The sequence below is a fragment of the Berghia stephanieae genome, chromosome 3, assembly GCF_034508935.2.
Source record: "Berghia stephanieae isolate SIO BIC M18660-M18661 chromosome 3, UCSD_Bste_1.3, whole genome shotgun sequence".
Taxonomy (NCBI): domain Eukaryota; kingdom Metazoa; phylum Mollusca; class Gastropoda; order Nudibranchia; family Aeolidiidae; genus Berghia; species Berghia stephanieae.
This window is the reverse complement of record NC_088362.1, coordinates 82,124,581-82,139,580: the sequence shown is the minus strand read 5'-3', so window position 1 is coordinate 82,139,580 and position 15,000 is coordinate 82,124,581. Positions and strand designations below refer to the sequence as shown.

Below are 15,000 nucleotides of genomic sequence, written 5' to 3'. Positions count from 1 at the left end.
GTTTGTTTTATAATTGACATCCTATACTTTACATCTTAATAATGAATATTAGTTTTTTTATCACTAAGACAGAGCACCAAGACCACACTATTGGCCTAATTTAGCTCTTATTAGTTAGTGTATTGTATTGTATTATTATTATTATCAGCATCATCATCATCACCATCAGCATCATCACATTAATATTATTATTACTATTATTTTAACAATACCAATTATAATAATAAAGTACTCTTTTATAGTGCTTTGTGCCGAAACCTCAAGGCGCTTTACAATATCATTCACAATACCATAGACATACTCATACCGTGTCAAAAAACCCATACGCCTGTCGAACGCACTAACTATACATCACCATCCTCATCATCATCATCATTATCATCATCAATCCTATGATCTGATGATCGTCGGAGGGGATACACGGGATGCAGATCTCACCACTTTCCGCCATTCTTCTCTATTGTTGACCTTCTCCAAGAGTTCCCCCATCTTCATACCTGTCCATTCCTTGATATTGTCCATCCAAATTTTCCTTTGTCTTCCTCTTCGTCTTCCTCCTTCAATGGTACCTTTCATCACCGTTCTGCACAAACCTTCCTGCCTCGCATTGTGGCCAAACCATGACAGTTTTCTTCCTCTAACTGTGGGAATGAGGAGTTCCTGCCGTCCTGTACAATCCTGTACTTCTTCTAGTTCGTCTTTATTGGTTCTGTGTTGTGTATAACTTTTCATCTCAAAAGCAGAGATTCTGCGCTCTAATTCCGCAGTTAATATCCATACCTCGCAGCCGTATAGTAAAACGGAAAGCACCAGCGATTGGTACAGTTTAATTTTTATTTCGAAACTGATTGTACTTTTCCATACAGTCTCGTTAGTGTTGCCGTTGACATTCCTATTCTTGCCTTAAGCTCTGTTGTACTGGTACCGTCCCTAGTTAACTGAACACCCAAGTATTTAAATATTGACACTTCCTCGAGTTTTTCTAACGATACAAGTTTTACACAAGAATACAAAAACACTGTAGTGATATTTAACAAATGAGAACTAGATGGAAATAAACAAGGATAAACAATAAATATCAATGCTAAAAAATTCTGGAAATGACAATTTTTCAGTTTTCCTCAAAATCGTCGAAGCTGATCGCGAGCCTTATTGACAGAGGAAGCGAGGTCCAAATGGAAGATCCTGCTTAATAGAAAAATCTACCGCCGAAATTAGTAAGCCGTGTTTTTGGCACTTTTAGTAGCTGGATCTCCGTTGACCTAAGCTGACGAATGGGACTTTAGTAACTGGATCTTCTGTGATCTAAGCTGACGAATTGGAGAGTAGTGAACAACACGTTATTGAATATATCTCGGAGATCGGGATTTAGTGCGTTGAAACAAAAAAGGGCAATTTTGTATTCGAGCCTGGCTCTAACGGGCAGCTAGTGTAGTATTCTGAGCATAATTGTCACGCTTGTTTTCTCATGTTGACTAATGCTCAGAACCATTCTGGCAACCATGTTCTGTATCTTTTGGAGTCTCTCAACTTTGTTGTCAGCAAGGCCCTCCAACAAAAAATTATATTAATCGAGGCAAGAGAGGATGAGAGCACAGACGACTGTTTTAAGCTGCTTGGATGGGAGGAACCGTTTCCTTCTTTACTTCTTTACAATCTATTAAATTCAAAATTCACGGCCCTCACCATCTAGTTAATCTGGTGTTCCAGACTTAAAGAGTCGTCCAGTACAAAACCAAGATGTTTTGCTCTTTTTGTGACATGCTGTGTATACCACCAGTCGTCTGACATTAGAGGGTGTACCACATAATAAAATTTCTGTTGGGTTTTTTTTTTTCGCATTAAGTTTTAGGCTATGCTCTGCGATGCTCTTCGGACGCTGTTCTACACAAAGCGAGGCCACGTGAATGCAAGAAGGATTGACATACTTTTACAGCTGCGTATCATTGGCATACATGTGATAATTCACTCCGATGGCCAATTGCGCGTCCAAGGGCAAAGTGTACAGAGTTCAGAGCACTGGACCTAGGATCGAGCCTTGGGGAACACCTGAGTTCAATGGTAAATGAATTGACTACTTGACATCAATCAAGACAGATTGTGTTCTATCACTAAGATATGACTTAAACCATTGAAGGACGGTGTCACTGATTTCAAAATTCTTATTCCACGGTGCAGAAGGTCGATTTGACACAGTCCACCTTCAGAGAGGTGCATGATGATCCAATACGCACGAAGACAGTCAATATAGATGTCAAAAGAGATTATTTATAAAGAGATTATCTACTCTAGTTTTTTCCCTCTTTATGGAGAGGTGTAAATTTTTGGTTCGGTCCCCTGGATTCCGCAAGGTAGTCGTGTTATTTTCTACAGGAATGGCTTAACTCATATAGTGTTTTTGCCTGTCAATATTGATTTTCAGATGTGAAATTGTGCTTTGATGATAATGATGTGGTGGTAGTGTTTGTTGGAGTGGTGGTAGTGATGGTGATATGGTGTTGGCGGTTGCAGTAATGATTAAAGTGGTAGCGTTGATGATGGTGACGTGGTGGTGATGAATTTGCTAGTAGTGATTATGATGATGACAATGATGATGATGATGATGCTGATGATGATGATGATGATGATGATGATGATGATGATGATGATGATGATGATGATGATGATGATGATGATGATGATGATGATGATGGTGATGATGATGAGGATGATGATTATGATGATGATGATGATGATGATGATGATGTGGTGGTGGTGATAGTAGTAGTGATAGTGATGATGATTTGATGGTGGTGGATAGTGGTCGCAGTGATGATGATGATGTGGTGGTGGTGGTGGTGGTGTGTTGTGGAAGTTGTGATGGTGATGTGGTGGTAGTTGCCATAGTAGTAATAATGATGTGGTGATGGTGGTTGTAGTAATAGTGGTGGTGGTTGTTGTAGTGGTGGTAGTAATGATGATGTGGTGTTGGTGGTGGTGGTTGTGGTTGTATTAGTGGTAGTTGTGATGATGGTGTGAAGCTGATGTTTACTAGTTGCAGGCTAAAATCATTTGAGGAAACCAAGGGAAATCACTCGTCGGGAAACCATAGGATAACTCTTGAGTAGTTATTCTCGTTATTCGTTCCTCGGATGTCAGCAGGATTGTTGTGCTCATTGGCGATTCTTAAGGTAATCTTTGATCTGGTCATAGAAGACAAGGGTATCAGTGGCACGAAGGTTACGCGACTTTATTTCCCGTTTTTGGTCTACCTGGTCGTGTACTTTATGGAGAATGTAATCATGATCAGCAATAAAACTGTGCGTCGCCGATAGATCAGAAATATTAATTCCACCGGTACCAATCAAGTCAATTGAGTAACCCTTATAGTGTGAAAATGTTGTCACATGTTGAAATAATTGTGATTTTCAAGTAGAATTTTATCAGCTGTGCTGTAGTGATTGGAGGTGGACTCTAAATGAAGGTTAAACTCTTCAAGGATGACATTTTTTTTTTTTTTTGCATAAGATTGTTTCAGTTTCAATGAGATCTTTTAAGTTCTGAAAAAATGTACTGTGAGTTGACGAATTGCTAGCTGATGGTTTGGGTGATATAATATATAGAAATTATCCACTAAACTGCTCATAGCACTTGACAAGGGGTCCCTAGCCAATAGCAACACTTAACATGTAGGACGGGACATGACGCCTGTTAAGCGATATTACATTTTTTTTCGACAGGGACAGCGCCGTTAACGCCAGGTAGTTATTTTACACCTGAATACGGTGAGAGAATGTGAATAAAGAGCATTTTCCAAGGATTCAACTATGCGCAGAGCCAGGCTCGAACCCAAGACCTTCCTTTCCGAAAGCGAGTGTCATACCACAAGACCACAGAAAACCTGAATATAGACCACCCTCGTTCTCTTAATTATCTTGGGAAGGAGGGGGAATCGGTGACTTCAAAATTCGCACCTACACGATAACAACTCAAGTTTGAGCATAGCCTTCGATAACATCCCAAGTTTGAGCATAGCCTTCGATAACAACTAAAGTTTGAGCATAGCCTTCGATAACATCCCAAGTTTGAGCATAGTCATCAATAACATCCCAATTTTGAGCATAGCCTTCGATAACAACCCAAGTTTAAGCATAACCTTTGATAGTCATGGAAAAGGCTTTGTGCTTACATTCTCTCACCGTACTCAGGTATAAAATAAGTGTCTGGTAGTTAACAGCGCTGTCGCTGTCGAAAATAAATGTGATATCGTCTAACAAGCGTCATGTCTCGTCCTACATATTAAGTGTTGCTATTGTCTAGGACTCCTTGTAAAGCCCTTTGAGCAGTTTAGTGGATATTGCTCTATATAAACGCTCGAGTTTTTAAAAAAATATTCAATAGACAATAAAGGCGGGATGTTAAAATACTGGTTCAAATCTCGTAGGGAATGTAAAGCCAGTCCTTCGGAAGACTGGATACAGACCTTCAGCAATATATCCTTTGGTCTCAGAATGATGGCATCACATGTTCTAGCCCCAAACAAATGCTAGTTGTCAGTAAAGAACATTCACCCCGTAATCATAAGAATATGCATATACATCCTGCTAGTAAAATAGGTATATACCTGTTGAGTCAATAAGAAGACCCCAGTATTTAAAAAAAAAAGTTCGCTTAAGTCACGTGTTCATGATTTTTAGCTAATCGGTGATAAACTTAAAGCATAATCATCTCAGTTCACACACCAATTACGTTCACGATAAACACAATTCTACAATTTTATTTTGCATATGCTCTATAATATAGCCTAATCCAAATTTTTACCTCCATTTTTTTCAAATCTAACTTCCCGTGACTTAAATTCTTTTAGCACTAGACTCTTCATATGTAACCTTTTCATTGTTAGTTCTCCAAGGGACTGGTTACACAATTCCAATGGGTTTTGAACCGGAAGAGTGGAAGGTGTGACACGTCACGACTTCTCCATCCCATTGGTAATGTGTATTTAATTAGATATTATGAGGCGTGGTTTAGTAGTAAAGTGTCTCGTCTAGTCACAAACAATGTTAAGCGTAGTCAGAGACCGGATCGATGATAGTGATCATGGAAAATTCTGGTCCCGACGCTTTGTCCTTGAGTAAAGCACTTTGCACTAATTGCCGCACTCGGCTCATTTGTAAATGAGTACTATGGGCATTGACCGACATTTAAAAAATGTTAGAACGAGAAGACGCCTACCAGGCGACTTGTACTGTAAGAAATGAAAGTATGGTTCCATATAGCTTGCTGTGAGGGAATAAATGAATTATTGTGAAGCGCATTGAGCATGGTAAACTCGTGGGAATGCGCTAAATAAATGTTAGTATTTATTTACTCAATTATTGTAACTTGATTCTTTTAGCTGTCTTCTAAATAAAAATAAGGTTAATGTGATAGAAATAGATGACTCCGTGGGGATTTTTTTCACATTTTTATTACAAAATAGAAAACATTTATAGAAAGATGAATTATAGCAGATATCATTTCATTCTCGTATGTATGTTGAAATGTCACACAAATATTTATCTACAAATTCTTACACATTAACACACCATCGGGCACGTTTGTAAGTCTAAATATTTGACCATTGGACAAGAAAATATTGTATCTTTATTTAATATATCAATAGTGACTCACTTATTCAAAACGATATTATGTCGGGATGATTTTAATGCTAAAAATTGAATTTAGAATCACACATCTGAGACTCTAATTTAGTTTCTGTGTTTTATTAATATAATTTATTAAATCACAAAAATGAAAACCTCACATTGCTGATCCTTATAACATTAAATTCACTATTAGAAATAAGATTTGCCACGTTGTAATACCGTTTTGATACGATGGGACACAATTATATCACAAATCTTAGAAGTATAATAACTATTTATACATTATCAATTGCCCTTTACATTAAAAACAATGATCACCAAGACGATGTGGTCCCAGCAGAAAATTTAAAATAAACATCTGATTCAACAACTCATTTTAAATTCAATTCAAAATTCCACTCGAATCATCTCAATTCGCAAATAACACCTTTCTCGTTATTGCCATTTTTGTATCAGACACCATTTACGCATATTTTAAAATCCTCCAGATTTAGACAATTCAACAATTTCACATAGAAAGATGTTATTCAACAACCAAACGAATGGATATCTTATTTTAGAAGAAAGAAACGTTAACAAAGAGAGACAGGATTTCCATTGTCATGTCGCCATCAATTTAATGCAATGTTTTATATCATTTAATTTCTAAAAGCACTTTGGGATCGTTCGGGGTTTTTATTACGTAACCCCAAAAAATGCATTCCTCTAATCTTTATTCTCCCAGACTCTTCTATTAGATGTTAAATTTGCTTCAGTCTCGTACATTATAAAAGATCAAATAAGATCGGAGTCCTGCCCATCATAAATGTCTTAAATTCCCATTTTTAAAATACTTAACACAACATAGAGTGTTATTTTTTATTCTTTTAACACAATCGGGATGAAAACAAGAAATAAAAACTTTCTATCAAACGTAAATGAACCGCGGTATCTAATTTATCAATATATTTTATGCCTTATAGTGGCTTAAGTAGTAAAATCCCGCCTATCACACAATTAACTCATTATGAATTAAGAGCACCATCACCACGTCCTCTACCACCTCGGCCACCTCCACGTCCAAAAGGACCCCGTGGTCCTTGGCCTTGGCCCTGTTCCTGACCTCCATCTCCATTTCGTCGCTGACCTCTTCCGCGACCTCCACCTGGGCGTCTTCCTTCACCTCTACCTTGACCTCTTCCACCGGGGAGTCTGCTTCCAATATTACCAGGAATCATGAGAGAAACTTGAGAGTCGTAGCCAAAGAAAGTTAACGTCTAAGTGTCAGGGTCTTCTTCACCGGCTGTAAGAGCAAACAATATTCAGACGTCCTTGAAGTACATTTACAGATATCTCAAAATTCATAGCATTGATATGAACAAGAAGAAGAGTAAACGAAAAACAAAAATAGATAAAATAATTTAAAATTGAATAAGGACTTTCCTTTTTATCTAGATGGCTGCCATGATACGAAATAGATAATGAATTGTGATGAAAATTCTTTTTAAAAATTACACATGTTTGCTGGTAAAAAATGTTCTGAAAAGATTAGACGGTCTCTAACAAATCAACTTTTTTGTGTTAAGTGTAGCTGTTGGCTGAGAACCACTTGTAAAGCGCCAGGGCATGTCTTGTGGATATTGCGCAATGTAAAAGCTCAAGTGTTATATTGTGTTTGTTGCTTTTTTTTAAACTTTAAAGTCCTTGTTACACCCTCTTTTTGTAACCAAATCCTCACCCTTAAAGATAATATGTATGTATGTATGTATGTATGTATAGTATATATATATATATATATATATATATATATATATAGAGAGAGAGAGAGAGAGAGAGAGAGAGAGAGAGAGAGAGAGAACGTAGGCAAAAACGATACTTGAGGGTTGTGGCTCAGAAAATGGAAGAAAATAAAAGTCGATTTAGTTTATGTCAGAATTCAAAATGTTTTTAGTTCTGTTTAGTTTTTGTCTTATGTTCAAAATCAAAATTACTCTCTTTTCCTAATTCTTTAACGAGTCATAATATGCCAGTGTGCTTACCTAACATAGGTGTGGTCTGAATCAGTTTTGCTCCACGACAGAATCTGGCTATGGAGGGATCAGCTTGGAATATGGCCAATGTTTCCTCGCTGCTCAGTGGAGCATTTGTACCATTAAGGGCTTCGCTGTATGCCATAGTGATTGTGGTGTCCTGTATAGAATAATTCAAAATAGGTTTTTAATGAAATGGAATAATGACACAATGAAAAGATCAATCATACGAAAAGCATTTTACCAAAAACATTTTTTTTTAAAACTTGAGCTTCTTTTTTGGGCAAAATCCACTACACGTGCCCAAAGCGCTTTAAAAGGGGCCCTTAGTCAACAGCAACGCTTAAGATGTTGGACAAGATATGATGCCTTTTAGGCGACATTACAATTTTCCGACAGAGACAACTCTGTTAACGGCCATGTACTCATTTTACATATGAGTACGGTGAGAGAATGTGGTTAAAGAGCCTTCCAAGAAGACAACTGCGCCGCTCACAGCTGGCTCGAACCCTGGACGTTTCGATCCGAAGGCGAGAGTCATTCCAGAAGACTGCATGGCCGTATATTATACCGACTAGAATCGTTGATACTTTACAGACAACATATTATGAAGTAGTCATATCATTCGATTATAGCACTTTGGTTAACATTCAGTGTAAAAATCAAATAATGATTGGAAAGCATAAAAATGATGGTCTTATAATAACTTAACCTATCTAGCTATACACATTTCATGCATTTATTTATCTATTTGTATTTAAATCTATCTATTTCTTTATTTATCTATTTTTCTTTGGATTGCATTGGTTTGCCATTAGTTTTATAATTTAATTTATTAATTGGAAATCTTATGTTAATGTATGATTTATATTGCTAATTGCTTAAAAATAAACCTTTGAATTGAAACAGGTACTTCACATTTGTACGAGAAGTCTAATCATTATGCCATAGGGGTTATCCTTGTTTATATCGTTTTATCTTTATAATAGAGTCTTTACATTTTACAAGATTCAAATATTTCTTTTACAGTACAAGTTTTGTTGCGTTCCACACTTATCAGTGCCTAGATATATCCCAGTCCTAATGAACACCCGAGTTAATAATGACGTCTAAAACTATTTCAGTCTTTCTTTGAAATAGACCCTAAAGCCAAATTTCCCTATGGAGATAAATAAAGATTTACATTTTCTTTCTTTGAAATTCTGCTTTAAAATGTTCATAGGAAATTTATTATACATCCAATCGAGCAAATGTGTCTGAGAGTGTTTTTGCATTTGTGTGTTTGATTGTTTTTCTTTTTACTTTTGTTCGTTTGTGTACTAAGAGGAAAGAGGTTATAGCTTTGACTTACGTTCCAGGTCGAGAAGTCCGATTCAATCTCTAATTTCGTAGCGCTCAGGTCAGTCATGAAACATGGGCCTCGTCTGAATCTTCCTTTGATGGTCATTGTCTGCATGGGATAGAAAGACGATTTTTTTAAAACACGAGCATTCAAAGAGCGCAATATCCACTAAACGTGATCAGAGCACTTTACCGTGGGCCACTAACCAACAACAACATTTAACATGTAGAATGAGAAATGACACCTTCCATTTATTTTTCTTACAGAGACAACACTCTAAACAGCCAGGTTCCTTTTTTTACACGGTTAGAGAATTTAGGTAAAGAGCCTTTTTCTAATGGCTCAACTATGCACAGCTCAGAGCGGGACTCGAACCCTAGATCTTTGGATCTGAAGGCGAGTGTCATACTATAAGACCATAACCTCACAAATTATCAGTATAGTTAAATAACTGATCTCGGGGTATTGGTTTATTTTTTTGATAACGTATGCTTTCAACATGAGATTTTATACGGAGCACTATCAAATAATTGCTCAAGGCGCTTTACATAGGATCTCAAGCCAAAGCAACACTTACCGATCAGGTACTCGTTTTACAACTGAGTATGGTAAAAGAATCTGATTATTCTGCAGTAATTAAATAAAATACGTATTTAAACTTTTGGCCAGAAAACTAGGCCTTCAGTTATCAGTTGATAGATAGATAGATAGATAGATAGATAGATAGATAGAAAGATAGATAGATAGATAGATAGATAGAGGATAGATAGATAGATGGATAGATAGATAGATAGAGTAATAGATAGTATAGATAGATAGATAGATAGATAGATAGTAGATAGAGTGTAATTTCAAAACGTTGAAAGAGTTACAACAAGGGAAGGACGCAAAGAGAGGAATTTTAGGAAAGGAAGAGAAGATAGATAGATAGATAGATAGATAGATAGATAGATAGATAGAGAGAGAGAGAGAGAGAGAGAGAGAGAGAGAGAGAGAGATGGGAGAATAACTATTAATACTTACATTAGTGGCAGTGTTCATCAAAATAATGGAGGTTGTCATGTTGAGATCTCTGAGGTCTTTGCTGAATGTCACGAGAGCAACTATATCTTTATCCCTGAAGGCAAAATTTAAAAAAGGGTTGGGAAAATACATAAAGCTGGTACTTGTTGTGTGACCAATAAGGAACAAAATTGTGATGACAAAATTGTGATGTCAAAATACTGATTCCAATCTGATTTGAAGTGTAAAGCCAGTCCTTCAGAGGACTGGGTACATGCGTTATGCAACTGATCTTCTGGTTTCAGAGAGCCATGAAATCTTAATTTCTAGCCTAAATAAATGCTAGTAGTCAATAAATATCATCTACCCTGGCTCTTCTACGCCCCGTAATCATAAGAATCTGCCTATTCACCCTGTTTCTAAAATAGTTATGACCGTATGATTCAATATGTAACATATTCACTTTCTATTCATGGTCCGGAGGACTGGTTACACACTTCCAATGAGTTTTGAACCGGAAGAGAGGAGGTGTGACGTCAAGACTTTTCTGCTCTACTAAACAACTGATTAACATATTGAAGTCTCACCACTTTACAGAAGTCTCAGGTTTAATTGTTTTTGGCACGTGGGTTATACTAATTCATCGAAAATTTAAGTAAATAAGATCTTGCCCAAAAAAAAAAAAAAAAAAAAAAAGACGTGTCTTCTGTAGGTTGGCAGCATCACTGAGCATCGCAGCTGAAAATAATTAAGATATGAAGGAAAGTACTTTGCGTCAGGCAAGCATCATTCACACTACAGCAAGCAACTGTACTGACAAGCTCACGCTTCAAGGAAATGGGTAACCAAACTTAAGCTCTTCCGTGGCTCTAAAAGATAACAATTACTTTTCTAATGTCCGAATGTGTTCTCAAAAGACCTGCGCAATAATGACGAGTATTATTACTTGTCACAGGGGAACAGATAGATCAGTTGATAGTTCACTAATCTTACACGCTAAATACCCAGTATCAATCGGTACACTCAGGAGATGAGGAGTTCTCACCCTTCTTCCGAGCCAGTTGCGAGGCACTAGTATCCTATCCAAAAGGTGTTTAAAATTTTACTTTCTATTTTTAACTCAACAGGAATCCGAAGACAAAAAATAGTCCGATGGACCTTCTAGATATAAAAGACCACTTTTTTAAAACAAAATAATCTATTCAGAAAGGGGGGGGGGGGGAGGGGGCTCCCGGTAGCTCATTTGGACGAGCACTCGCTTCACACACAAAGGGGCCGAGATCGATGCCTGGTGCAGTCGAGACTTTTTCTGACCCCTCTGTCCTCACAGAAGTGATTGGGTAGCCGGGTCTGTTAGATCTGGCGGAAAGTACTTTGCGATAGATTAGCTCCAAAAGTTAGCAAACAATACGCTTCACTAGTCGTAACGTCACTTCCCTCGTTATGACGCATAGTAACTTAGTAACTGGCTCTAAACTATCGGAACAATGGCGGACGCCCTTACGAAATATTTCTCCGACGAGCTTAAAAGCGTATCAAGAGGGGGGGGGGGGAACATTATAAATCTGATCATGTTTTGACTTTTACACATTCTGATCACAAGACATATGAAAAGTTCTAGCCAGCATGAAGAATAAAAAGTACAGATTTTTTTTTGTTTAGAACCATGATGGCCGCCGTTGCTGGGCGACATGACATCAGGCTATTGAATCCAATTGGTTTTGTCCGTTTCACGCTATAGAAACCAGTATAAACTCCGGTTCCATGGGCCTAATTGCTCTGAAGGAATTTTTTTTTACCGTTCAGAAAGAGTTACAGACAATATACTTACGGAAGGACAAAAGCTTTCTGTGGAATGAGAGTTCCGGGACTTGCATCAACATCCCATGTGTACTTATCAGCATCTTTAAGAGCAGCAATAATCGGTGGTCCACCAGCACCAGGACGTCCACCAGGTCTCCTGCCCATTGGTCCTCTTCCTGGACGACCTCTACCACCGCCCTGTAGAGTCAAGAAAGATGTTCTAAAGCTGATGTTTATAATATATTCATACCTGCCTATTTGAAAATTTTAAAATTCGTAATATTTTTATCGTGCAATAACACATACTCGCAAGCTCAGAGTGTTATTGCGCACGATATAAAACAACTCGTTTAATAAATACTAAGAGATGAAAAAATCGTATGTTCATACATTGCAAAACACTCAAAGTTCGTAATTCTTATCATTTTGATTCTAAATTCCGTTTAGGTGTCCAATTCATTCCGACAAAAACCATTTTGAAACGGTTGGTTATCGATATCGATGGTCAGCGGGACAAACCTCTGAAGTTCCGATTTTCAAGATCGACGGATCAAAACTCTGACGCCTACATACGAGCTTTGTGCATCGTGTTTTATTTAATTTTGGGCTGATCAGTTGATGACATCAGAGGTCTGATGATAAAGAGGTCTGATAACAATGATAAATCTAGTCCATGGGGGTAGTGTGGCTCAGCGATACGGTCTTTGCTCCGTACCCGAAAGGTACCGAGTTCGACCAACTGCCGCTGTGTTGTGTGGCCTTGAGCAAGTCATCTCGCCCTAGCTCAATTTGCGGCGCTGAACTGCGTCTGACGCCTGGGTTATTCCAGTCTTCCCTTGTTACAAATGTACCCCATGGAATGAATAAGGGGAATTTTATTTTATTCACTTATTGCACTTAGGAGTAAATGCTTTGAATGTCTTTGATAAAAAAATATTTTTTAAATTAAATTAAGAATTGCAAACAGTCAATGAATACATTTCACAGCATTGAGGGACTTAGATCTAGACTCTTTATAACCAATAATTTATGATAATCGAACGTTTTGAAGACTGTGACAAATTATTACATTAGTTAATACTTGTAAAACGATTTGGGCACGTTTAGTGGATATTGCGCGCTATGTAAAATATCATGTTTTAAGATAGAAAATCCAAAATAAATCAACTATTTAATTTTCAATGTTATGCGGGATTTAGTTTTCACTTTGCCAAACGTATTTAATAACTTCACAAACCTATGCATAAAATGTTCGAGAATTATTCCATTCACTTTAAATTCAATATGTCCGTGATATATTTAAGGTCTTAAAATTCATTTTTCTCAATGAACCCATAAAAAAACCTCTAAGTTTAGCTGATAATTAATTTTTGATAATCAAGTTAATCTCGACATAATATTTGTACTGCTTTGAGATGATTGGTCAGGTTTTATTTTGACGTTTTTTTTCCTGATATATAAGATAAATAAATATATGAATAAATTAATTTATTAATTGATTAATTAATACATTAAAAAAACTTTATTCACCTAGCGGAAAATTGGTTTTACAAACGTGAATTACAAAAATAAATAAATAAATGTTATAAAATGCATTTAACATATTTGCTCTACTAAATAAATCTACTGAAAATGTTTATTAAAAGGTGAATTTTCAAATCGAATTAAAATTGATTTATTCGTGATATTAAATAAATGAACAAAGTTTACTTACCCTCTGTGCGTCGATGGAAGCCGCTACAAACAGCACTAAAAGTACAGAAGAAATTATTTTCTGCATGGTTTCAAATTTTGTTTTATTCTAACTTGGAATTTTTTTGTTTCTTGTGGTCAACTGGATGTTGGTTGTCCCTGTTGTGGTCAGTGGTGATCGGCCTTCATATTTATAAGGCCGTCCGGTCGTTTTCGACGTTGCCTCGTGATGTCATGAGTTTTCATGACTGACAGGTGAAGGCCGGTTCACCTGAAGCAAACGGTCACTCATCATACTTGTTTTATTATGGTTTAATATTATTTTCATCCTAGTCGTTCTTTATTTTCCGTATTTAACTTTTTTTATAGCCAGAAGGACGTTGGATGGATGGTGGGGGGGGGGGGGAAGAGAGAGGTGAAATGAAAACAAACTTTATTTTGCTTGCGTAGGTCCGTTTTAATCATTGAGTTGATGATGCACAGAGAAACATTGTCAAAATCCGTGAAAGAGTTTCAAAACATTTGGTAGTGTAGGGTAAGAAAGTGGTGTTGATGTCTCGTCTTATAATGAAAGTCAAACAATGTTGAGCGTGGTAAGTGATCAGATGGGTGGCACTATTAGGGAAAAAAACACTTTCTTTTCATATATGTTTCCTTTAATAAGACATTCTATTGACATAAACCCAATTGACTCAGATGGAAATAAGTATATAAATGCTGCGACAGATATAGATAGTTCGAAGATGACGTCACTCAGGTCTTTGTTATTGTATTTTGCCATCCGCGTTTATGAGTAATGCTCACTGAATTGTATTAACCTGACTATAAACGTTCATGGATACACACAGTTTTGTGTGTTTTTCCGTTATACTTCCGGATGGCAATGTTATGAGCTTCTTAGCCAAGCGCATACTATCTATAGTAATAGTGTTATTTCACAAAGGAAGGCTAACTGGTGATATAATTTTGGTCCGTTTGGGCCGACTGCGGGGAGGAATGGAGCATTAAAAAGCCAATTAAGCGTGGTGAATCCATTACAATGCGATTTACTTTATTATTTTCACATATATTTATTATAATATGTATTTATCCAAGTAAAAGCAAGTATGGGATATACAAGGTGATTAAAAAAGAATATGGCAAAACTACAACGTGATAATTCAAAAAAGAAAAAGAATGGAAAACACTAGCTTGGACACATGTGTAGTACATATCTTCAAGTCTTTATTCATGTTATTATGTTAGGTGGCAGCATGGCTGAGTGGTACGGTCTTTGCTTCCGAGTTCGAATACCCGCTGCGCTATGTGGCCTTGAGCAATCACCTCGCCCTAGCTCAATTTGTGGTACTGCACTGCAGCTGATACCAGGGTTATTCCAGTCTTCCCTTGGAATAGACCTTAGAGACAAAATTTCCCCTGTGAGATTAATAAAGGGAATTTTTTTAATGTTTTATAAATGCTCATTGTGGCCACCGCCGGCAGTACAAGCTACATCAAGCCATAATATTCGATATTTCAAGTCATC

The 15,000-nt window shown here is 36.9% G+C and overlaps 1 protein-coding gene across 1 annotated transcript; it reads right to left on the bottom strand.

The window, feature by feature from the left end:
- Positions 1 to 6,820: 6,820 nt before the first annotated feature.
- On the bottom strand, positions 6,821 to 13,725 carry LOC144969671 (uncharacterized). The gene is made up of 6 exons (XM_078908817.1): positions 13,498 to 13,725; positions 11,812 to 11,981; positions 10,002 to 10,095; positions 8,988 to 9,086; positions 7,646 to 7,796; positions 6,821 to 6,909 (listed from the first exon to the last, which is right to left on the bottom strand). The coding sequence occupies exons 1-6, from the start codon at positions 13,561 to 13,563 to the stop codon at positions 6,884 to 6,886; spliced, it is 606 nt and encodes a 201-aa protein (XP_078764943.1). The 5' UTR covers positions 13,564 to 13,725; the 3' UTR covers positions 6,821 to 6,883.
- Between the last annotated feature and the right edge of the window lie 1,275 nt (positions 13,726 to 15,000).

What these genes read in the sequence shown, in the direction of transcription:
- LOC144969671 (XM_078908817.1), bottom strand. Translation starts at nt 13,563, where the DNA reads ATGCAGAAAATAATTTCTTCTGTACTTTTAGTGCTGTTTGTAGCGGCT. An exon ending in CTTCCATCGACGCACAGAGG is followed by an intron (nt 11,982 to 13,497) that starts GTAAGTAAACTT and finishes TTGACTCTACAG; the next exon opens with GGCGGTGGTAGAGGTCGTCC. An exon ending in TCAGACCACACCTATGTTAG is followed by an intron (nt 6,910 to 7,645) that starts GTAAGCACACTG and finishes TTGCTCTTACAG; the next exon opens with CCGGTGAAGAAGACCCTGAC.